This window comes from Nilaparvata lugens, chromosome 7 (assembly GCF_014356525.2).
Source record: "Nilaparvata lugens isolate BPH chromosome 7, ASM1435652v1, whole genome shotgun sequence".
Taxonomy (NCBI): domain Eukaryota; kingdom Metazoa; phylum Arthropoda; class Insecta; order Hemiptera; family Delphacidae; genus Nilaparvata; species Nilaparvata lugens.
In genome coordinates, this window is record NC_052510.1 from 39410324 (window position 1) to 39436286 (window position 25963).

General features: G+C 33.1%; 1 protein-coding gene across 2 annotated transcripts in view; it reads right to left on the reverse strand.

Annotated features, from left to right (window-relative positions):
• The window catches only part of LOC120352407, a 125916-nt gene that overhangs the window by 91592 nt on the left and 8361 nt on the right, over positions 1–25963 (reverse strand). The window contains exon 2 of one of the 2 annotated variants that reach the window (XM_039432729.1): positions 15386–15515. In XM_039432729.1, the coding sequence (XP_039288663.1) occupies positions 15386–15472 (87 nt within the window). In that variant the 5' untranslated portion in view covers positions 15473–15515. Of the gene's footprint in view, positions 1–15385; positions 16296–25963 lie in introns of those variants that run through there. The other variant, XM_039432727.1, reaches the window with a different exon arrangement.

Below are 25963 nucleotides of genomic sequence, written 5' to 3' on the forward strand. Positions count from 1 at the left end.
TAAAGTTCTTAGCATTCATATTTTAGAGTGACTAATGGACTATTTAACGTATTTAAGCTACCGTAAAGCACTGAGCACACTGGAGACGCGCCACGCAGCCGTGGAATTATTCCGGTTGAATACTTAGCATCTATAAATATTTATAAATAAATTTTAAAATACGCACACTGGCAGCGCGCCGCGCCGCGCAGCCGTGGAATTATTCCGCTGTCGGAACTTTTGGGAGAATACGAAGAGGAATTTTTCCTCTGTGGCTGCGAGGCGCGCTCTCAGTGTGCGCTAGGAGAGGAACTTTCCTCTGAGCGCCGCCACCTTTCGGGTGCCTCTTCACTACCCTCGGAATCTTTTATAGTGAGTTCCACGTTATAAGGGCAGTGAAGAAAGATAGGAGAACAGCGTTGTCAAGTCTCTTAAATTAACTCCTTTTGCCATGAGTGTACACAGCTTTACTCAATTCATCCCATTAAATTTGATTTAATAGGTATTATAGTTTTCATTTATTTTTTTTTTCTCTAAAAAGTTGCTGTTTTACTTATTCATCCCACCATTTATAATAATTATTGTTGGATTGCCGATCATGAAGCAATAATGGGTACTACTAATGTAACTAAGAATCAAATACCGGTATATGGAAATTGGGATACTGCTGTAGATGATCAACAAATTATTCAAGAAAAAAATTGGTTTTCATATTTTTAAGACTAGAATTAAAAACGAACCGTGGGGACACTGTCATAGAGCAATTCTAAAAAAGCTTTTACGATTTCTTTGATACTATTATAAAACACCTTACATTATCAAAATCCGATTGTCATAAAGTTAGCAGAAGACATTCCCGACTCAAACCCTGGATAACATTGAGTTTAGTTAGAACTATGAGAACAAAAACAAAATGACTGAAAAGCTTAGAAGGCAACCGCGTTCAATTAAGCTCTTTCTAACAAATTCAATAATTATAATACTATTTTAAAGAGAGTTTTGCGCGTTGTAAAAGAGACTTATTATAAAAACAAATTTATTGACTACAAACACAGTATTATAAGAAATCTTGGGAAACAATAAATGAAGCAACGGACTCTATCAAACATAATTTAGAAATGGATATTTTCTGAGATACAGAGTATAGATAAACAAATAATCAGACAAAAAGAAAGAGAAGGCTGATGAATTCAATAAATATTTTACTATAATCGGTACAGAGATTACAAATAGGAATCTGAATAACTTGAATCAAGATAAAATATAGGTACAGATATAGAGTAAATTCACGAAATTTTAACTCCTTGTTCCAAACTAGTAAGTTTATTATTTTTATTTTAAGACCACGGGTAGCCGTCCAGTTGTCACCCCAACTACTTGACACCTGGTCATTTTGGCCATAGGCGACTACTTGTACCCTCGTAAAAATATGACATTGCCGTCAACTTGTCCCCCGACTAACTTACTTGACACCTAGGTACTGGACCAAAGGTGCCAACTAGTCCTGACCGTAAACGACAACTTGACACCTCGCACCCTCGCGTCAGGGTGTCCCCTCGACTATAAAGTGAAGTCCACGATATAATGACAGTATTTGATCAACTTTGGTTTTGCTATCCTTGTCTAGGATATCATTCAACAAAGCCGGTGGTACTATCCTTTTCTAGGTCCACAACGGTGCCAATTATGTTTTTGACAGTGTAGAAATATGATTAATTAATGCAGAGAATCGGCATAGCTATTCTTCTATCTTTATCCACTGTCATTATAACGTGGACCTCACTATAGTTGACACCTCCTTAGAAAGGAGACAAGTAGACGGGGATGGCTCACGTCTACATGACACCTTGCACGCTGGCGTCAAGTTGTCACCCCGACTACTTGTCACCTACAGAGTTGGCATGACTTACACCCCCGCGGCGTAGGGAGGAGGGATCAAGCAATTTTTATTACTGGTTATGATCTAGAATTGAATTCCAAGCACTTTTGGTTCAGTAACATTTTCCCGTCAAACGCACGGTTCGGGAGATATTCGCTGTCTTTGCTATTTTTAGGACAAATGTTTTCGAGTTAGTTGAAAACAGAAAAAAATTAATAATAAGACCTTTTGATGACTGAACCAGATGTAGAACACAATTCTAAACACATTTTGCTCATTTATATTTTCCCGTCAGACGCACCATTTACCAGTAAATTGAGCCTAATGCTAGGTAGGACAGTCAAATTTTTATTCATCAATGATATGGGAGATGAAGCTATCAGTCTGGTTATCAACTGAGGTATTACCGTACATGAAGTCTGGTAATTAATATGAGGATAAATAATTATTTATACACACTTGCGCTCAGATTGCAAGCAGACCATAAGAAGGCCAATGAGAATCTTCAAGTTGTGTCTGTGTCTTCTACACTCACAGACACTGTCCAAACAAATTTTATAACTTCTTCACAAGTTATAAATAACTTGTCAAACTTATAACTTATAACTTGTCAAACAAATAACTTTAAACAAATAACTTGTTACTAATGCTAGACAAATATTTTGAGGCTCTTTCAAAATCCAGTCTGTTTCTATACTTTGCCGTGCTACCAATTTTTCCTTAAACGGTTGGAATAGCATTTAACACCTATCAACCTAAGGATAGTTGTCGGCTCCAATAAAATAGATTCTTGATAAACTGTGAATGGATCTATTGCCTATGAATGAGAAATCCAGTTTTCAGAGCAAATTAACTTATAATCTTCAGATGAAATTACACAAATACACAAAGAAACATATGTCTTAAGCCTAATTATTTCAGAGTTATTACGAACTAAAATACTTATCTAGTTTACAGTTGAAACACAGTGGCTATTGGCTTGAAAATACAAACCGCTATTTAATAATAAACTAGTACACAATAAACTTGTATAAAACTCAATTTAAAACATTAATAAATTCACTTAAACTGACAATAAGACAGAGCACAAAATTACACAAACAACAGCCAGCCATGTTTTCAGAAGAAGAAAGAACAGGAAAAGCCACAAGTTGCAAGTCACGAAGACAACGCCTTGTTCAGTATCGATTTTTACAGACACGACACCGAAAAATTATAATTTACAAGTTTAGAATTCACATTCTACATCTGTTCTCAATAAAACTTTATTTTGAAAATGTTATTTTAAATTTTTATATATATCTCGATTTAAATAAACTATTTATCTAGTAATTTGTTAAACCTGCCTCGGTGACATCATGGAACAATGCAACAAACATTTACGATAATAAATTCTCCATCAAAAAGTTTGTCCGTCTATTGATAACTCTGACATTTACTATAAAGTTCCATAGATCTCGAATTGAAGATTCGATTCAAATGTGAGAAAAAATGTAATATTACAAATACCCCCCTCTTGACATAAAAAAATTTTACTGTTTGAACATTTAAAGAAAAAATTTACATTGACCCTAATGAAAATTGTTGAAATTTAAATTCGAGAACAGTAACAATTTTTTCTAGAAAAACATTACATGTCATCCAAAAATATTGAAAATTATTATAAAAATTCATCAATAGCGTTTGTTATATGTTTCCAAACAATATCTCAAAATATAGAATATCAATATTACTTTTGATTTAGCTTTATAATTTAAAGAAAAATATCTCAACAGAAAGTTTAATATGTAAAGAATAGTTTTTTGAAATTGCACATAAATTTAATAGATAGAAAAATTTAATTTTTATTGCATAAAAAAAATTTAGTATGTTGAATGAAAAATTTATTATTATTATTATTTTTTTTTTAAATGAATTGATGAATTGTTACATTTAATTTTCACATAAAATTTCAATAAATCAAAAAATGTTCATTTCTTTCACTATTGACGCGGTTGATTTTATTGATGCACATTTTGGAAAACAGTCCGTTAAGGCACTCAGTATGTTTTTCAGTTAAGTGTGACTCCAATGTGATGACGTTAAGTGTTGGGCTGATCTGGATGCACGTAGTGTTGGGCTGATACTTGTAGTCGACTGATGCATATCAAACTCGATACAGGTGACATCTCAGTTAGCATTGCTTCATGCTTGTAGTAAACGGCTGCATACCAAACTCGATACAGAGTCACATAAATTTTGTATCATATTTGTAATTATACAATGTACATTTCAGGCTTGAAATGACAATGTAATTCGTTTTTCGGAAAAGAGATAGACGCTGCATACAGGATTAATTTAGGTGAGGATTAATTTAGGTAAGGTTTGGTTTTTTGATATTTTCAGCTTTCAAGGTTTAGAGTTCTGCATACAGGAATAATTTAGGAGAGGATTTTTTTTGAATCAATTCTTTCATGATACTGTGACTGTTCTTCTGAATTCAAAGTTGTGAATGTGAACATGGATGGCAATTACCTCCAGGTAATGCAGTAGTGTTGAAGTTTGAGATACAGAGTCAGCAATAAGCATTGGCATTGCTATTGGCGTATGCTTTGGTGTCGGCTTTGGCATCGGCGTTGATATTGGCATTGGCGCAGGCATTGGCATTGGCGCAGGCATTGGCATTAGCATTGGCGCAGATTTTGGCATTGGCGTAGCTATTGGCATTGGCGCAGGCATTGACATCAGCACAGGCATCGGCGTGGCACAGATTTTGGCATCAGCATTGACGCAGATATTGGCTTCGGCGCAGGCATCGGTGTAGATATTGGCGTTGGCATCAGCACAGGCGCAGGCATTGGCGTAGCTATTGGCATTGGTGCAGCATTGGCGCAGATTTTGGCATCAGCATTGGCGCAGATATTGGCTTCGGCGCAGGCATCGGCGTAGATTTTGGCGTAGTTATTGGTGTTGATATTGGTGTTGATATTAGTGTAGGCATCAGCATTGGCACAGATTTTGGCATTGGTGCAGCATTGGCATCAGCACAGGCATCGGCGTAGATTTTGGCATTAGCACAGGCATCGGCGTTGATATTGAAATTTGTTAACATCTTATTATACAGTCAGCAATACATAAATTGTGAAATATGGACATATCAATGATAAATTTAAAAAAAATCATTCATTTCATCTATTCACTGTTCAAATATCAAATTTTAATCCATTCTTCAAAATAGAAATAGAATTTCATAACACCCTGTATCATTATCAAAATTGTAAAAAACAAACATCATCACAACAAAAATTAATTTCAATAATTTTCAGACAATTGGTCTTCTATTCACAATCATTTCATAATATATCTGCATTTCATTATCATTTAGTATAACATTTCATTTATAGCAAGTTCATTTCACATTTATGATTTATCATTCAGGGTTTCAAAATTATTTAGTTTTAATTTTGTTTTCAAAAATTGTATAAAAAGCAAATTATTTAATATTGTTAATCATCGTTTGTTGGATACTATAGTTTATTTCGACTCTTCAATGTTCTAAACACAAACTACATTTCATGACAAAACTTTACTATCAATCATTAAACAAGAAATCATTCAAAACATCAATAATATTTTGCTTCAAAGGCAAACAATATTCATAATTAATCATCATTTTGCATCTATGGCAATCAACATAAGTAATCAACACAAAAAATATTATCTCATTACTGCCTCTCTAAGTCATAACCTCTGTTATTCCTTCTTTAGGCAATAATGGGTTTCCATCTCAAAAAAAACAATCACATACCAGCAAAATTCTAATCAACAAACCCCACTAAAAATTCTACATACACTCCAGCATCCATTTCAAACGATAATCAATCATATCAAAAATTTATAGAACAAACAAATTTAAAAATTTTGAAAAAGATATCAACCTTAAAAAAAATTTATTTCAATTAATAATATAACAAAACGTTTTAAATTGAACCATTTATTTTTTAAACTAAGTTAAAATTTAAAGACTGTATAATAAGTACAAACATTTCAAGATTATAATACAAAGATGATCAAGATGAAATATGGGTAAATAAGTTCCCTAAAAAATACAAACAAGAGAAAAAGAAAACTGGGTGAATAAATTCCCTAAAACAATACAAAGAAGAGAAAGATTAATTAGAGCCTATCCTACATGTCAGTACTGAACTTTCATGAGGAAGTATATTTAATAAAATATACTACTATGGAATTTTGTAAATTCCAAGTATGACTCTAATTTGTTATAATTGTGAGCTATCACTCCCACAAAAACAACTGGTGAAGGAAAAAAAATGTTGACTATTGTGACTGGGTGGATAGTTCCTAGATGTCTGTAAGGCAATGTGATAGCAGACTCTAGTATCGGACCACAAAAACAAAAGTATGCAAACGGTTTTACAAACATTTGTTGTTGCAGTCATAAGGTTTTTATATCGCAAACAAGTAGGTCAGATAATCGAGTCCAGCCATATGTGGTTCACGCCCACACCTCTAAAAGAATCACACCTACTTGTCTACCAAAAATCCAAAGTATTGGACAGCAAAGAAAAAATAAAATGCACAATGGGTTAAAAGCCCAGAAGAAAACTATAACCTAATTACATATGGCTTATGGCACAATATGCAATGAAAGATGAGAACATGGGACAAAATTGCTCTGAAAAACCTAATTACCTAATATAATACCTGAAAAAAAATAGACATGATTAAAATATGTAATACATGATGAAAAAATATACCACAAGCAAACAATTATTTACACTACAATGGATAGATTTTAGAAAAGTTAAGTTTTATCAACAATTTAAAGATTAGGAAAATAAGCTACTATTTCAACTTCCAAAATTATTTCAGAAGAATACAAATTTAAATGACTATGGACAAGATTGGTTAAGATATGCTTCATAGAAGAAATTTACTGAATATTACACAAAGACAGGAAAGAATCGAAAATTGAAAAGATTAAGGGCCAAGAAAAATAGGCTACAGGAAAGAAAAAAGACACAATTATGGACTCTTACCATACACTGCGTAGCGATTATGCTATTCTGAATCCCGGCATAACACAGGATTCCTAATCATTGTGTGTTGGGGAATACCCTTTCATCATGTGATTCACTGTCATCATCTTGTAAATAAGCAACTTGAAACAACCTTTGAATACTAACACATCAATGGAGACTTTGTGCTTTGTTTTCTTCAAGAACATAATTTTATTCATGGGTTCATTTGTTTTAACAAAGCCATTTTGCTCACAAAAGTCAGTCATGTTCACTTGAGAATGCATTGCATACACCTTTTCAATCCTCAGTTGAAAGTTGAACTCATCAACTTGACTCAAAGCAAGATTCATTTTGTTTACATTGTTCCTAACCTCCACAGAAACCTGTCTCATGTAATCATTCACTTTGTTTACAATCTTCCTAACTTTTGATGTAGTAATCTGATCCATAGAAACATTCGATTTGTTTACTGTTTTCCTAACCTTCAATGTAGCAATATTACTTTCATGATAGTTGACTTTCAGTGAAGACAACTCCCTACCTACTTCTTTACTCAATTCTACTGTCTCACTAGGGTTGACTTTTTCAACAACAGTAACTAGGCCTACATTGTCAGAAATTTGAATGAGTTGATCTTGTAACTTAACACTACTATCATCCTGCTTCAATTTGTTTTCATCTTCATGATTATCTTTCACTGTTTCATGTGCATTTTTCAATAGAAGGTTTATACTAACCTGCTCAGTTCTGCTCAGGCAGCCGATGAGAGCGGAGGTCTGTTTGCGATAAGATAGGCGCGCTGAAGCCGGCCGGCCAGTAAATTTCGTTTAACTTAAAAGTGATTCGAGTCGTGTTATAATGGAGTGTTATAAGTGCAAATTGAACATTAATAAGGAAAAGGACAGTGTCGTATGTACGGTTTGTCAATCAGCATTTCATTATACTTGTGTAGGTCTTGGTACACGGAGCACAAAATGGAAGTGTGCAAAGTGTACAACAAACGCCTCATCTACCGACAAGTCAGAAGTTCAAGATACGAGTAACGCCACAATATTGAAGGCCATATACGATCTACGAGCAGAGAATAATGAGAAGTGGAAGGAGAACAACAACAGGTGGAATGAAAACAAGGCAATGTGGGAGACACTGAAATCCCAACTTTCGGATATTACAGTAAAGTGCAACAGTGCGAGTGCAAGAGTTGATGATCTCGAGATTAAGTTTGCTGCAGTGAAAGATGAATCTGACAAGACTAAGATCGAAGTGAGAGATCTCCAACAACATACTCGAAAAAACAATATCATTTTAACTGGTGTACCCTTCACTAAAAATGAAAATATGTTGAATATTCTGCAGGCTGTAGCCCGTGCATTGCAACTGAACTTTTTCCATGCAGATATCTCAGCTGCCCATAGGTTGGGAAGTAGTAAAAATAGTCCTAGACCACCGTCTATCGTAGTTAACTTCACTTCTCGCTTTGTAAAGTCGTCGTGGTTGGAAGCTAGGAGGCAGAAAGGAAGTCTCACCGCTAATGAACTCGTAAATACGTTCCCTGATTCCGTAATCTACCTCAATGAACATTTAACACCTGAGACTAAAGCTATTTTCAATGCAGCCATGGCAATGAAAAAAGACGGGAAATTGTCATCAGTATGGACGTCTGATTGTAAAGTGATTGCGAGGATTTCGAAGGAGCAGCGACCGTTTCGAGTGCGCGACCTCGCACATGTGGAGCTGATAAGGCGCGAGGGCCAGCGGGCTGCGGTCGCCAACCCTCCAAACCCCATCCCACCACCGCCATCGTCCACCAGTCAGTCATGAAGTGTGCATGTGTCTCTGCCAGCCTATTATTAGTATGTGCCTCCAATATATATGTGAGTAAGAAATACTAAGTCATTTATTCTTGAAATAAAAACGAAGACCGTTCAAGTGATTTTAATTTCAAGACGACTTTATTATTTTTTTTTCAATTCATATCGTTCTGTAACCTACATGAACTACTGGTTAATGTGTTTACTGGTTTATATTTACGATTTTACTTTATTTCTTTATGATTCATAGATATAAGCCTGGAAAAATCGTGAATGAGTATTAGTTAGGTATCTATAATTACAAACTAAAGTAGGTCTATACTGTTCTGCTTATGCTGCAACACTCACTTATGGACAATATACGTCCACTATTAGTAGGGTAAAATTATACTTATCATTAACTGAAACTGAATAATATACTGTCATAAATAAACTAATCATGTGAAGAATAATATATAAAATGTGAGGAATATTGAGTATGGGCTAAAATTAAATAGGAATATTATATTTAGAAAATATGAATACAACTGCAGTATATCTCATTATTTTTTCTTCTGCATATATAGAATAGTTTGGTAAATGATAATGGCATCTTCATTTCATTAATACAGGAAAATACAGTACCGTACTGACTTTATAACCAGTAGGCTATTTGAGTTCTTACTTGTAAGACAATGAATTATCGTAGAAAATGTTTTCAGTCACGATCTTATCTTGTTTTATCTTTGAAGGAAGCATGTTATTCGATTATTACTCTCACAATTCCACTATTTTTCTTACTACCCACTTTACCGATAAAAACAGATCTCTCTATAAATATAGTTATAATAGAATCACATAATTTTTATCGCCAATAATATGAATCACTACAGCTAGTCGAAACTCACAAAACTGTTTGGACAAATTACTATGAACTTAAATGAATATATTATAATCATGAGCAATATTGGAAATTGAATACAGTAGTTTCGAATTTTCTTTAATAAACATTTGTCAACATTCTTTATCACATAGGTAACTTGTTCTCTCATTTTATTTCCTTAATTTTTAATCTTATATTATTATAATATTTATAATAATCTTATAGCCCACTCGATTCTGATAGCCTAAATAAATATGAATTATTTTTAAATAAATCACTGTTTAAAAAAATAAAGGTCTGAATTATAATTGATGAACGGTAATAGTTTAATGTTATAATAATTATAAATCAATGATATTAATGATGAGGTTGTGATATTGTCGATAATTGATGAAGATTAGTCATTAATCCACTTTTGATCACTATTGAGCGTCTGAGTTCTTGTTATTCTATACTTTTACATTATCTTTCACATTCATAAAATAAATTTTAATTTTTTCTTCACATAACTTCCATACACATTCTCATGTATTCTTTTATGTTTGTTTATCACTGGACTAAATTTTCAACTGCTACTTAAAACCATTATGAGTATTGAAAGCTTTTGGTTGGCCGGTTTCGGCTAGATGCCTTGGTTTTTGGCGCTCACTACAATTATAAACAATAGATTTGATGATGAGGATGGCATGGGATTCTCGACTGTGGTTAACGAATGTGTGAGCCTCGATGATTTTACTGAATATTCCCAATTTATCAACTGTTCCGGTCTAGAAAGCCTGAAAATCTTACATTGTAATATAAGGAGCTATAAGAAAAATTTTGATGACTACTTAATTTATTTAGATTCTGTTTTTCCCAAATTGGATATAATAATTTTTTCAGAATGTTGGTTGCCCAAGTGTGACGGTGTTGTTGATCTTGCTGGTTTCAATTATTTTAATACAAGCACCTATCGCAACCAGAACGATGGTGTATTGATTTATGTAAATGAGCGAATATCAGCGGTTGCAAGGGAGGTTACTCTTGGAGATGTTTATGGGTTAAGTCTTGATTTTAATTATTGCGGGGTAAATTATAACTTGCTGGGGTTGTATAGAACGTTCGATAGCAGTATTGATAATTTTATTACTGAACTGGATACATATTACAGAAATATTCCACGAAATAGAGGATGCATCTTGATAGGCGACATAAATATAGATTTACTCAAAAATGATGTTGTCACTGATCGATATCTTAACAGTTTGTCAGGAGCCGGTCTTGTCCAATGTATCGATAAGCCAACGAGAGTGTCAGGAACTGGAGGAGCATGTCTGGACCATGCGTTCCTGAGGCATTGTGATATGTCGGCTGTAAATTCAGCTGTTCTCCATACCAGTGTAACCGATCATTATAGTATCACCGTAACTATCACTTCCCCTATGCAGCCAAATATTCAGTCAGGACATGAAGCTAATACCACTAATAATACCTACATTTCAAAATCTCTTCTCAGTAATAATTTAGCAAGTATCGACTGGCAACCCTTCTTTGCCTGTCAGGATACTAACACCTGCGCTCAATTATTTTGTTCCAATATTAGAATATGTACAGAGAAGTCAAAAAAAATATTTAATTACCGGTATACATCCAAATCTAAAAAACTCAAGCCGTGGATCACGTCTGGTCTTGTTGCAGCTATTCGAACTAGGGATAATTTGAGCAAACTAATCAAAAGACAGCCTTTCAATGATGTTCTAAAAAATCAATACCGCACTCACAGAAACCTATTGAGTAACCTATTAAAACAGACAAAAAGAGATTATTACCGATCACAATTTGATGCAAACTATGGCAATCCAAAACTTTTTTGGAATACCGTCAATGAGATAGCAGGCCGTACAAAGAATAAAGAACAGTTCCCCCTACAAAAATTTCTAAATACGAGTACACAGAACCTCTCCTTGAACTCCTATAAGGATGTATCCAATGAATTCAACAATTTCTTCTCTAGTGTAGGCAGGAGGTTGGCTAATGCTATTGTTTCAGGTGATGAACCTTTAATAGATGACTATTTATACAGAAGTCATACTAACTTTGTTTTGAAGCCTGTCACAGAGCAAGTTATCTTGCGACACGTGTCCGGCTTAAGAGGAGGTTCTGCCCCTGGCTATGATAATTTCTCTGCATCCTGTCTTAAATATAACATTCATCTTTTATCAAAACCCCTTCTTCATCTCATTAATCTTAGTCTGTCATGTGGTGTATTCCCTGATCCTTTCAAATTAGCTAAAGTGATACCTCTATTTAAATCTGGAGCATGTAATGATATGAATAACTACCGTCCTATATCCCTTTTGAGTGTTTTCTCTAAAATATTAGAAAAAATTGTGAAAGAACAACTGATGAGCTATCTTCTAGCAAACAATATTCTTAGTAAATCTCAGTATGGGTTTAGGCAAGATAAATCAATAAATGATGCCCTATTTGATATCAATGTAGAGATTAACAATTCTATATCTTCTAGCCAAAAATCCATGATGATCTTCTTAGACTTGAAAAAAGCTTTTGATTCTATAGATAGGAGAAAGCTCTTAAAAAAGTTAGAATACATAGGCATCCAAGGCACATCCTTGTCTTGGTTCAATAGTTTTCTTTCAAACAGGAGGCAATCTGTTTCCATAGCGGGTATAGCTGGTGATGAAGCTGACGTGGATTACGGGGTGATCCAGGGCAGTACTCTGGGTCCCCTGCTTTTCCTCGTCTACATTAACAATATTTCGAGACTTGCCCTGAATGGAAAGATTTTGCTATTTGCCGACGATACCCTGATTTTTCTGAGAGGTGATTCTTGGGAGGAAGTAAAAGATAAAGCAACACATGATCTTGCACAGGTGAAAAAGTGGCTTGACCAGAACACCCTTTCTCTAAATGTAACAAAAACAAAGTTTATGCCAATATCTCTGCGCCCCATTACTGACTACAACCTTGAAGACATCAAAATACATAACTGTGATGATCCGCGAAGCAATGTATGTAACTGTGAGCGTATAGAAAGAGTACACTCATACAAATATCTAGGTATTGTTTTCGACAGTCGTATGAGATGGTCAGAACACATCACCTACTTAAAATGCAGAATTCGTCGGCTAATTTATGCTTTTCGGATGTTGAGTGACATTCTCAATCCAAATGAGATTAAGATGGCCTATTATGCTTATATACAATCAATACTGGCTTTTGGCATCATTGCTTGGGGGGGAGCTTATAAAACGGTTCTCGAACCCGTTGCTGTGGTACAGAGAGAAGTCATAAAGGTAGCCTTCAAGAAATCAAGATTTCATCCGTCAGATTTATTATTTAATGAAACATCTATTCTTACAGTAAGACAAATTTTTATAAAAGTTCTTCTTATTCACATGTACAAACATCAAAACTCAATCTTTTCAGTAGTCTCACACTCTTATAACACCCGTTACTCACAGAATACAACTGTCTCATCCACTTATTTGCACAGAACTTACTCAACTACCAACCCTTCATATATTTCACAAATTCTTTATAGGAACATTTCCAGTAGATTTGCCAACTTGGACATATTTATTTTGTAATTCGGTCCCACCACAGGGGTAACATTTGCCGTGCTACCAATTTTTCCTTAAACGGTTGGAATAGCATTTAACACCTATCAACCTAAGGATAGTTGTCGGCTCCAATAAAATAGATTCTTGATAAACTGTGAATGGATCTATTGCCTATGAATGAGAAATCCAGTTTTCAGAGCAAATTAACTTATAATCTTCAGATGAAATTACACAAATACACAAAGAAACATATGTCTTAAGCCTAATTATTTCAGAGTTATTACGAACTAAAATACTTATCTAGTTTACAGTTGAAACACAGTGGCTATTGGCTTGAAAATACAAACCGCTATTTAATAATAAACTAGTACACAATAAACTTGTATAAAACTCAATTTAAAACATTAATAAATTCACTTAAACTGACAATAAGACAGAGCACAAAATTACACAAACAACAGCCAGCCATGTTTTCAGAAGAAGAAAGAACAGGAAAAGCCACAAGTTGCAAGTCACGAAGACAACGCCTTGTTCAGTATCGATTTTTACAGACACGACACCGAAAAATTATAATTTACAAGTTTAGAATTCACATTCTACATCTGTTCTCAATAAAACTTTATTTTGAAAATGTTATTTTAAATTTTTATATATATCTCGATTTAAATAAACTATTTATCTAGTAATTTGTTAACCCTGCCTCGGTGACATCATGGAACAATGCAACAAACATTTACGATAATAAATTCTCCATCAAAAAGTTTGTCCGTCTATTGATAACTCTGACATTTACTATAAAGTTCCATAGATCTCGAATTGAAGATTCGATTCAAATGTGAGAAAAAATGTAATATTACAAATTATTCTTGATTGCACCATGGTTGAAAAGGCTCACTCACAAAGACATGATGTTGAAAATACAAAATTAGGAATCTTGATGCCTTTTTATATAGAACTTGATAGTTTGGCTTCATTTTCCAACTTTCAAATGGAGAGCCAGCTGGAATAGTGATTTCTTGTGGAGTGGAGTCGAGGGGATAGGTTGTCATGACTGTAGACGACTACTTGTACCGTACCCTCGTAAAATTATGCCACTGCCCTCAAGTTGTCCCCCCCGACTACTTAACACCTACTGGACCGGAGGTGTCAACTTTTCTTTAGTCCCGACCGTAAACAACAACTTGACACCTCGCACCCTCACGACAGGGTGTCCCCCCGACTAACTGTCACCTCCTCAGAAAGGATACAACTAGACGGGTACACAGAGAAGAGGGTACACAGAGATTCCTCCTACTTTGTTACGGGTATGGCTCATGTCCACTTGTCCCCTAACCGGTTTTAAAAGAGGACAACTAGTCGGGGTGTCAAGTAGTTGGGGTGGCACCTAGGCACGTACCCAAGACCACTATCCGAATGGAATAAAAACAATTACCGTACCTACAAATCAATTTAAAGTAAAAGTTGGAAAATATTCTATAGATGCATGGTGGCTTCTAATTTATTTTTCAATTTTTCTCGTAATATTGCATTGTAATATTACATTTTTTCTCGATTAAAATCAAATCTTCAATTCGAGATCTATAAAACTTAGTCTAATTGTAAATATCAAAGTAATCGATATGTGGACAACTTTTAACTGAGAACTTATCATAAATAATTGTGTTGTACATTCCATGGTATCACTGAAACAGAGTTCTATTTCAGAATTAACAGATCATTATAAACAGCATAGAGGATAATAAATTTGAAATAACAGTTTTGAAATAAAGTTTTATTGAGAACAAATGTAAAATGTAAATTCTAACTTTGTAATTTATAATTTTTTGGAAATTATATATCGATGACGTGTTCATTCATAGCGTCACTGTTCTAGGCTTCATCTAAAAGGTAGATCATTGTTAGCTCTTCTCTAAAAAATGGTGGCTGGCTATTGAAAGTGTTTTGTGCTCTCTGAATATTTTTCTGTTTAATTGAAATTTATAATGTTTTAATTTGAGATTTGAACAGTTTTATGGTGTTCTAATTTTGTATAATTTTATTTGAGTGTTTAAGCAATAGTGCATAAGCAATAGATCCATTCATAATTTATCAAGAATTTACCATTTTGGAGCCGATAACTTTCTTTAGGTTAATAGGTGAAAAATGCTATTCAACCTATTTAGGATAAATTGGTAGCACGGCATCATGAATGACTTATCTAGGTACTCTTCTTCTTTAATCTATTTTTTGTATTGTAAAACAAGATTTATTTTAGTTCATAAGGAACTAACCTGAATGGAGGCAGTGGTCGGGTGGAGAGTCATGTTCAGTACGTGGTGGCGTGGTGCGCTCCCAGCGTGTGCTGAGAAAAACGGCATCTCCAGTGTGCGACAAGGTGGTGCGTCTTCAGTGTGCTACGAGCTGTGAAAAATGAACATTTTTGTTTTGGAAGACTAAAAATTTGGGAGAGAACAGTTTTGGACTAAGCCTTAGGTTCTTTCCTGATGATATTGTTGGGTATATAATTAAGCTTGGGAAAATATAAAAACACAATAAATTAATCACCACTATTTTTTTAGAACTTGAGAATGTAAGAAATAATTTTGTACCCTACTATGGTATTCACGATAGGTCTATATTGTTTTTCTTTTAAATCGGTATTATAGATAACTGATTAATATTGTAAAATAACTGATTAATATTGTGATTTGGAACCCTTATACTGATTTGTGTACTCATGGTCTTGAGGTAGTTCAGGATAAGTTTTTGAGGTTTCTCTATTACAAGCGCTTCGGCCAATCCTGTTCTTTGGGTTTTCCTACAGACCGTTTGAGAGGTACCTTTCACTTTGTATCATTGAGATTACGACGGGAGAGAGACTCATTGATTTTCGTGCATGGTCTGTTAAGGGGTCGATTTTCTTCTCCTTCGCTGCTCTCATTGATCAGGTTCCATGTTCCTGCGTTCAATTCCAGAAATCATCCCACCTTTGATATTATCAGATGTAGAACGGTCAGTGGTTACAATGCTCCCCTGTTTAGGTCTCTTCGATTATACAATAGGCTTAATAATGCATTAGATTTTTTTTATTCAGACAGTGTGTTCAGGCGGGACTTGAATATGATTTATGTTTGTTGAGTTTTGTCTTTTTTTTTCTTTCCTATGTATTACATAATATATTAGTGTTTTTATTTATAAGTTTCATATTTTCAAAGTTTCCATAATTCTCTTTTCTTTGTTTCTTTTTTCTTTTCGTCTTGAATTCTTCAGTATTAGTTACATACTTAGTTCTTCTTCTTTTATCTGCTATACTATAAGTTTCATATTTGCAAGGTTTTCTATTATTATTTTTTTTTGTATTTTGTTTTTTCTAAAACTCAATAGTATATTAGTTAAGTTATTCTATTTTCATTTTAATGTATTGTAGGCTATTTTCAAATTGTATGCTCAATGTGTGTTATGAGGGCAATAATGGGATTCAGTTCCTGGTGCCCTCAAATATGTAAATTTTCAAATAAATAAAATAGAAATGATTTCTCTAAGATTGTAGATTTATATTTTCTCACCGCATAACCAAGTTTCTAATGGGGACATTATGGAATATTACTTAATAGTCCAGTCAACGAAAGATTATAGAGGGAAAAGTTTGGAACACAATTTTCAACTCCACAGCTCTTTCAAGGATAGTAAGAGGATTAACATATCAAAAGTCCTCTCCCCTACCCCCTGTGCTTAATGGGTGGGGGTGGTTTGAAAGTACAATTTTTTTCATTTTTCGCTTCTCGGAAACTACGCATCTTATAAACATTTGTATTTTGTGCAAAATTGAAGCTTACAAAATTACCAACAGTTTTGTCCTTTACATATTTTCCATATCTCTCAAAGTTTCTGAGATATCCGCTCTTGAAGGTGAGAAATTTTTTGAAAAAAACACTTTTGCCTCCAATTTTTCCATATTTTTGGCCTTATTTTTTTTGAACGATTGATGAAAAAATCCGTGCTGATTATGAGCTGATAGAGCATTAAATTATCTTCAATTTTATGTATATTTTCACTATTTTACGCATTTCCCCACAACTGTTGCAGCAGTCTTAGTGTTGAGAGTGAAATTTTCTATTCAGTAACAATAGATCAGTTGACAATGGAATTTGGAGGAAATGTTTGGAACACAATTTTCGACTTTGCAGCTTTGTTGAGCCTAGTTTGGAGGTGAGCATATCAAAAATCCCAACCCCTACCGGTACATCATGTGCTGAAGGGATGAGGGTGGTTTGAAAGTTGCATTTACCACTTACCGTATTACTTACATGCTTATATCTTGGAAACAATATATCTTATACTTGGAAACAATAGATAACTTATATCTTGGGATAATCAACAACATAAAAATGAAGCTGAATAATTTTCCTACAAGTTTTGTTCAGTAGGGATTTTCGATAAATCCGATACTGTTCGAGATATTTATGTTCTAAAGTGATGTATTTTCGAAAAAACCAGATTTTCTTATATATTTTTTCGCTAACCGTGCTGATTATGATTCGCTAACCGATCATCTAACCGTGCTGATTATGAGCTGATAGAGCTCCTTGAAAGAGCTGTGGAGTTGAAAATTGTGTTCCAAACTTCTCCTTCTATACCTTTATTTGAGCATTCGTTGCCTGGACCTTAGACCATTTATAGAGCATTTATATATTTAGACCATTTCTCTATAAATGAACCGGTGATTTGAAAAAGGGTATAAGTCCATAAAGCCCAATTTTTCAGGAGACACAAAAAACTCTCTATCTTCTATATTTTCATCTGGATTTTTAAACTTTATATACAAAAGTTATTAGTTGCAATAATATACATAATACTATTCAGTGAAATTTAAAAAAAAATTCATTTCTCCAATAAATACCCAATAAAGGTCAAAAACTTATACCCTTTTTACAATCAATTTGATTTTTGAGTATTGTGAACATTGAAATGATTAAAGACATGCAAAATTATTCAAATAATACATTTATTTGAAAAAATCATTAATCAGGGATGAAAAAAAATGTTATCAATATAATCATACCCTCCTCTCCTCCCCTATTCATTGTTACTTTCATCTTGATAGGCCATTGTGATTGGCCATTGCATGAGCGAGTCATAAAATGCTTTGTGCTCATCAGGGATGTATTTTAAAAGTTTCCTTACATCCTCCACTTTCTTGTAGTTCAGAGGAATCACTCCTGTGTACGCTTTCTCTTCAATTCGTGGAAGTGAGAGGATGACATTGTTTTTCTGAAGTTTAAAGCAGTTGTCAGTAAGTTGAAGTAGTTGTGTAGGTGTGTAGGTCCTAATGCCTAAATGAAACTGTTTGCTTGAATGTATCTTGCGTTCATATAAATCAGTATTTCTCACGACCCTTTTACGCTTAGGTAGAGGAACGTCATTTTCACTATCAGAACTCTCAGATAACATTTTGGAAAATGAAAATATTATTATAACGAAGCCAAAGAAGCATAGAGACCAGCAATATTGAACAGATCACTGGACTGACTAAACTGAAAAGAAAATGTGAGTGTAGAAAGATGGCTAGGAAATAAATAAAGATTTCAAACTACAAATCTTTAGATGGCCGACGTAGACGACAACAGTAATCAGCTGACTGCAAACAGCCATGTTGACTGTAAAAACGATACTAGTCCTGGACTGATACCCTTCTTCAAATCAACGTAGAATATGAATGGCTATAACTTCCGTTTGGTTCTATGGACTAATATCCTTTTTACACTAATCAAAAGGTCTATCTTAATGGAACAAAATGGCTACAATAACTCATTTTGACAAAAAATTGGAGTAATACCCTTACAATCAGAGGTTCAAATGGTCTAAGGCCTGGACTATACGTTTTGCACAAATCTGGTACAAAGCTTTATGGGTACTCTGTAATAGTATATTTCGCACCTAGGGTCGAAAATGTACGTTTTCCGGCTTGAGATCGCGGTTTTCAAGTTCGAGACGAAGTCGAGAACTTGAAGCGTTCGAGAGCCGGAAAAACATTTTTGCCCATGTTGCGAACACTATTTTTCGCCACACCAAAAAAAAGAAAAACTTCCCAATATATAAGAAATTGAAAAATAAATAAAATTCATACAGCCTATTTTGATAGTTTGAATCTTGGTTATGACAACTTTTACTGTCAATTAATTTCAATATTACTAATTAATAATTTACAATAGTGACCATATTTTTATACTATTGATATTTCGAATAATTGTTTGAATTTTTATAGCTCGCGCTTTGCGCCCAGTGCAATATCTCATGGATAGATGGATGAATAGAATTTTCATTACTATTTTGAAATAATGTGATGAAAGAATTAACATATTTGCATATTTCACAGTTTTGTCTCAAAATATATCTAAAAAATTGATTGAAATTTAAATTACGGTAACTAATATAAAAAATTGCTAATAGAAGTCAAAATTCATCGACAAAAAATGTCATTGACCGAGATTCGAACCTAGATCATGTTTGTTTATTCACTGAGCTGAGTTCTGATGTAGTACGCCTTTACGCTCTCGGCCATTGTGTATTGTTGAATGTAGGAGCCTGACTGATAACACTTAGCATACATGTAATACTGTACTACTAGACTTCTAAAACAGTTTACTTCACTCCTAAAGAGCGTACAACAGACTTTGGCTCATGACTTATATTATTAAAATTAATATTATTATCTGTCTCACAATAAAATTTTCACTCTGAATTAAGTCAGGTAATGTATGAAGCCTACTATAATATAGTGTATATCGGCAAATTTGAAGCTGGTTTGCCGGCATTTTCACAACAAAATATTGCTCTGAAAATAGTTAAATCATAGAGAAAACATTCAAAGATTCAATCTTGAGTGGGCCTAATGTTTTCTCTATATGGTTTAATATTGAAGAAAAATTATCTAATAGTTTTAATAATGAATTACGGAAAATTACTAGGAATTTTTCAGTCAAGGCTGAGTTTCACCAGTAGGCTTACCTTAAACTTCAGATCTCTGCTGTATTTTCTTATTATTGTTGTTGATTGTATTGCATTAAGAAGTGGAATTCGATAATAAAAAAGAAACAATTATTACTCTTCCTCACTTTTAAATATTGATACAATTATTGTACTTTGATTTCAAATTTGATTCTTCACTTTTAAATACTTGCGATATGTACCTTTCTGACAATGGACAATGCAGCCAACATTATATTGTTGAGGCTATGGAGATATCATCGTATTCTATTGTTTGATATCAAAAACACAATAATAAATATCAAATTATGAAACAGTAATTTATAAAATATATTATAGACATAATACCGCGATTCACAATACATAAATATATAGATTATTACAGTCGTTATGAGATTATCTCTCTATGATTTTTGTGAGATCGGACACGATCAGCTGTTATTCAAGGTCATTTTACAGCCCTAGGGCCGTAAAGTTTTACCGGCCTGGTCGGAAAATAATCACTTTCGGCCTTCATATGATGCACGTAAACCAGCTCATTACATCCAAGTGTGGCGAAATAGTATATTTCGCACCTAGGGCCGAAAATGAGACTTTTCTGGCTCGAAATCGGTTTTTAAGTCCGAGGCCATAGGCCAAGGACTAGAAAAGATTGAGAGCCGGAAAAACATTTTTGCCCATGGTGAGAACGTTATTTTTCGCAACACAGAAAGATAAACAATATATTTATATGAGAATGAATGTCTATTATAAGCATTTCTGAAAGCAAAAGTGGAAGGTCATAGCTCTAGCAAATCTGAGGTAATCTGAATATCAAGAAATTGTCCAAGTATTTCTATTTTTTATTCTGATTTGTCTAAAAGATTATGTTCAATAATTATGTAAGAGGTTGAGTTTATACTTTTTATTCTTCCAAATGACAATAAGATGATATTATTATAAATGTTTTAATTATTGAATGATAAACACAAATAATGAAAAGTTTTTGATCAGCTGTTTTAGCACACTTGAAATTTGGCCAATCTGAATGTCAATGGAAGTTTAGGTTAGAAGTTCTATCCTACTCTGAAAATCGAATTATTTGAATAGATTATAATATATATCTTATCTGTATTTTATTCATCCAAATAAAATAATAGTATATTATTGCAGAATACTTTATTGAATTCTAGAAGCATAAATGATTCTGTTTATCCACCATGATCTGTGATAAACGCTGTAACTAGGAGGTTTGAGGTTAGATTCTATTATACTCTGAAAATTGAATTTAAATAGTTTATAATATCTCATTTGTATTTCATTCATCGAAATAAAATGATAGTATCTTATTGCAAAAACTTTATTCAATTCTAGAAGCATAAACTGATTCCGTTCCATAAACTATTTTCTAAACACGTTCACATCAAATCAGAATCAGCTGACTTCAAGGTTATTTTACAGCCCTAGGGCCGTAATAGTATATTTCGCACCTAGGGCCGAAAATGAGATATTTCCGGCTCGAAATCGGTTTTTAAGTCTGAGGCCATAGGCCGAGGACTAGAAAAGATTGAGAGTTGGAAATACATTTTTGCCCATGGTGCGAACGCTATTTTTCACCACACCAAAAAAAAACTTCCCAATATATAAGAAATTAAAAAATAGATAAAATTCAAACAGCCTATTTTGATAGTTTGAATCTTGGTTATGACAACTTTCACTGTCAATTAATTTCAATATTACTAATTAATAATTTACAATAGTGACAATATTTTTATACTATTAATATTTTGAATAATTGTTTGAATTTTTATAGCTCGCGCTTTGCGCCTGGTGCAATATCTCATGGATAGATGGATGAATAGAATTTTCATTACTATTTTGAAAAAAATGTGATTAAAAAATTAATATAATTCCATATTTCACAGTTTTGTCTCAAAATATATCTAAAAAATTTATTGAAATTTAATTTATGGTAACTAATATAAAAAATAGCTAATAAAAGTCGTAATTCATCGACAAAAAAATGTCACTGACCGAGGTTCGAACCTAGATCATGTTTGTAATTCACTGAGCTTTGAAGTTCCGATGTATTATGCCTTTACACTCTCGGCCATCGGGTAATGTTGATTGTTGAGGCCTGTAAGTCAGGTAACGTATGTAGGCTACTATGATATAGTGTAGCCTATAGCGGCAAACTTGAAGCCGGTTTGCCGGCATTTTCGCAACACAGAAAGATAAACATATATTTATATGAGAATGAATGTCTATTATAAGCATTTCTGAAAGCAAAAGTGGAAGGTCATAGCTCTAGCAAATCTGAGGTAATCTGAATATCAAGAAATTGTCAAGTATTTCTATTTTTTATTCTGATTTGTCTAAAAGATTATGTACAATAATTATGTAAGAGGTTGAGTTTATACTTTTTATTCTTCCAAATGACAATAAGATGATATTATTATAAATGTTTTAATTATTGAATGATAAACACAAATAATGAAAAGTTTTTGATCAGCTGTTTTAGCACACTTGAAATTTGGCCAATCTGAATGTCAATGGAAGTTTAGGTTAGAAGTTCTATCCTACTCTGAAAATCGAATTATTTGAATAGATTATAATATAATCTTATCTGTATTTTATTCATCCAAATAAAATAATAGTATATTATTGCAGATACTTTATGAATTCTAGAAGCATAAAATGATTCTGTTTATCCACCATGATCCGTGATAAACGCTGTAACTAGGAGGTTTGAGGTTAGATTCTATTATACTCTGAAAATTGAATTAAATAGTTTATAATATCTCATTTGTATTTCATTCATCGAAATAAAATGATAGTATCTTATTGCAAAAACTTTATTCAATTCTAGAAGCATAAACTGATTCCGTTTCATAAACTATTTTGTAAACACGTTCACATCAAATCAGAATCAGCTGACTTCAAGGTTATTTTACAGCCCTAGGGCCGTAATAGTATATTTCGCACCTAGGGCCGAAAATGAGATATTTCCGGCTCGAAATCGGTTTTTAAGTCTGAGGCCGTAGGCCGAGGACTAGAAAAGATTGAGAGCCGGAAATACATTTTTGCCCATGGTGTGAACGCTATTTTTCACCACACCAAAAAAAAACTTCCCAATATATAAGAAATTAAAAAAATAGATAAAATTCAAACAGCCTATTTTGATAGTTTGAATCTTGGTTATGACAACTTCACTGTCAATTAATTTCAATATTACTAATTAATAATTTACAATAGTGACATATTTTTATACTATTAATATTTTGAATAATTGTTTGAATTTTTATAGCTCGCGCTTTGCGCCTGGTGCAATATCTCATGGATAGATGGATGAATAGAATTTTCATTACTATTTTGAAAAAATGTGATTAAAAAATTAATATAATTCCATATTTCACAGTTTTGTCTCAAAATATATCTAAAAATTTATTGAAATTTAATTTATGGTAACTAATATAAAAAATAGCTAATAAAAGTCGTAATTCATCGACAAAAAAATGTCACTGACCGAGGTTCGAACCTAGATCATGTTTGTAATTCACTGAGCTTTGAAGTTCCGATGTATTATGCCTTTACACTCTCGGCCATCGGGTAATGTTGATTGTTGAGGCCTGTAAGTCAGGTAACGTATGTAGGCTAAATATAGTGTAGCCTATAGCGGCAAACTTGAAGCCGGTTTGCCGGCATTTTCACAACAAAATATTGCTCTGAAAATAGTTAAATCATAGAGAAACATTCGAAGATTCAATCTTGAATGGGCCTAATGTTTTCTCTATATGGTGATATTGAAGAAAAATTATCTAAAAGTTTTAATAATGAATTACGGAAAAATTACTAGGAATTTTTCAGTCAAGGCTGAGTTTCACCAGTAGGCTTACCTTAAACTTTATATCTCTGCTGTATTTTCCTATTATTATTGTTGTTGATTGTATTGCATTAAGAAGTGGAATTCGATAATAAAAAAGAAACAATTATTACTCTACCTCACTTTTAAATATTGATACAATTATTGTACTTTGATTTCAAATTCGATTCTTCACTTTTAAAGACTTGCAATACTTACCTTTCTGACAATGGACAATGCAGCCAACATTATATTGTTGAGGCTATGGAGATATCATCGTATTCTATTGTTTGATATCAAAAACACAATAATAAATATTAAATTATGAAACAGTAATTCATAAAATATATTATAGACATGATACCGCGATTCACGATACATAATTATATAGATTATTACAGTCATTATGAGATTATATCTATGATTTTTGTGAGATCAGACATGATCAGCTGTTATTCAAGGTCATTTTACAGCCCTAGGGCCGGAAGTGCTTATAATAGACAAATATTCTCATATATATATATATATTGTTTATTTTTCTGTGTGGCAAAAAATAACGTTCTCACCATGGGCAAAAATGTTTTTCCGGCTCTCAATCTTTTCTAGTCCTCGGCCTACGGCCTCGGACTTAAAAACCGATTTCGAGCCAGAAAAGTCTCATTTTCGGCCCTAGGTGCGAAATATACTATTTCGCCACACTTGGATGTAATGAGCTGGTTTACGTGCGTCATATGGAGGCCAAAAGTGATTGTTCTCCGACCAGGCCGGTAAAACTTTACGGCCCTAGGGCTGTAAAATGACCTTGAATAACAGCTGATCATGTCTGATCTCACAAAAATCATAGATATAATCTCATAATGACTGTAATAATCTATATAATTATGTATCGTGAATCGTGGTATCATGTCTATAATATATTTTATGGATTACTGTTTCATAATTTAATATTATTATTGTGTTTTTGATATCAACAATAGAATACGATGATATCTCCATAGCCTCAACAATATAATGTTGGCTGCATTGTCCATTGTCAGAAAGGTAAGTATGCAAGTCTTTAAAAGTGAAGAATCGAATTTGAAATCAAAGTACAATAATTGTATCAATATTTAAAAGTGAGGTAGAGTAATAATTGTTTCTTTTTTATTATCGAATTCCACTTCTTATGCAATACAATCAACAACAATAATAATAGTGAAATACAGCAGAGATATAAAGTTTAAGGTAAGCCTACTGGTGAAACTCAGCCTTGACTGAAAAATTCCTAGTAATTTTTCCGTAATTCATTATTAAAACTTTTAGATAATTTTTCTTCAATATCAAACCATATAGAGAAAACATTAGGCCCATTCAAGATTGAATCTTCGAATGTTTTCTCTATGATTTAACTATTTTCAGAGCAATATTTTGTTGTGAAAATGCCGGCAAACCGGCTTCAAGTTTGCCGCTATAGGCTACACTATATCATAGTAGCTATTGTTTCTGAGTCCGAATTCTGGTAGCTAGTGGCTCAGTATAGAGCGGCTGGTCAATGTGATGTAAATATTTTGCTTATTGGTCATTGACCCAGATACAATATAATTTTAATGAAGAGGACCACCGTCTTTGTTTCATAAAAGACGGAAAAATTATTACTAATATGAATAGGTTCTTGGAGAAAAAATACCAAGTGAGCAATATATAAATGTATTGAAATAGAAATGGCAGAACAATAATTTTTGATAGTGAATACAAGTAGCTCAATAGTCATACAAAATTAAAGTTGATAACAAATTGTCAAGTTCAGCAAACATAAAAATTTAAATGGAGAAACAGACAATCAAGATAGCTGATAAACATCAAGAATCATTAGAAGCAGTTCAAAATCAATAACCATTGAGGTTTAATATGGAAAATTTATAATTGATAAACATCGAAGTTTAGTAGGGACAATTCAGTTAAGATACACTGAATCTATGGTAATTCACACTTACAAAGAACTTGAATACTAATCATAAGATTACAATAATAATGAGCTTGAAAAATACTGAAATTGAATTTA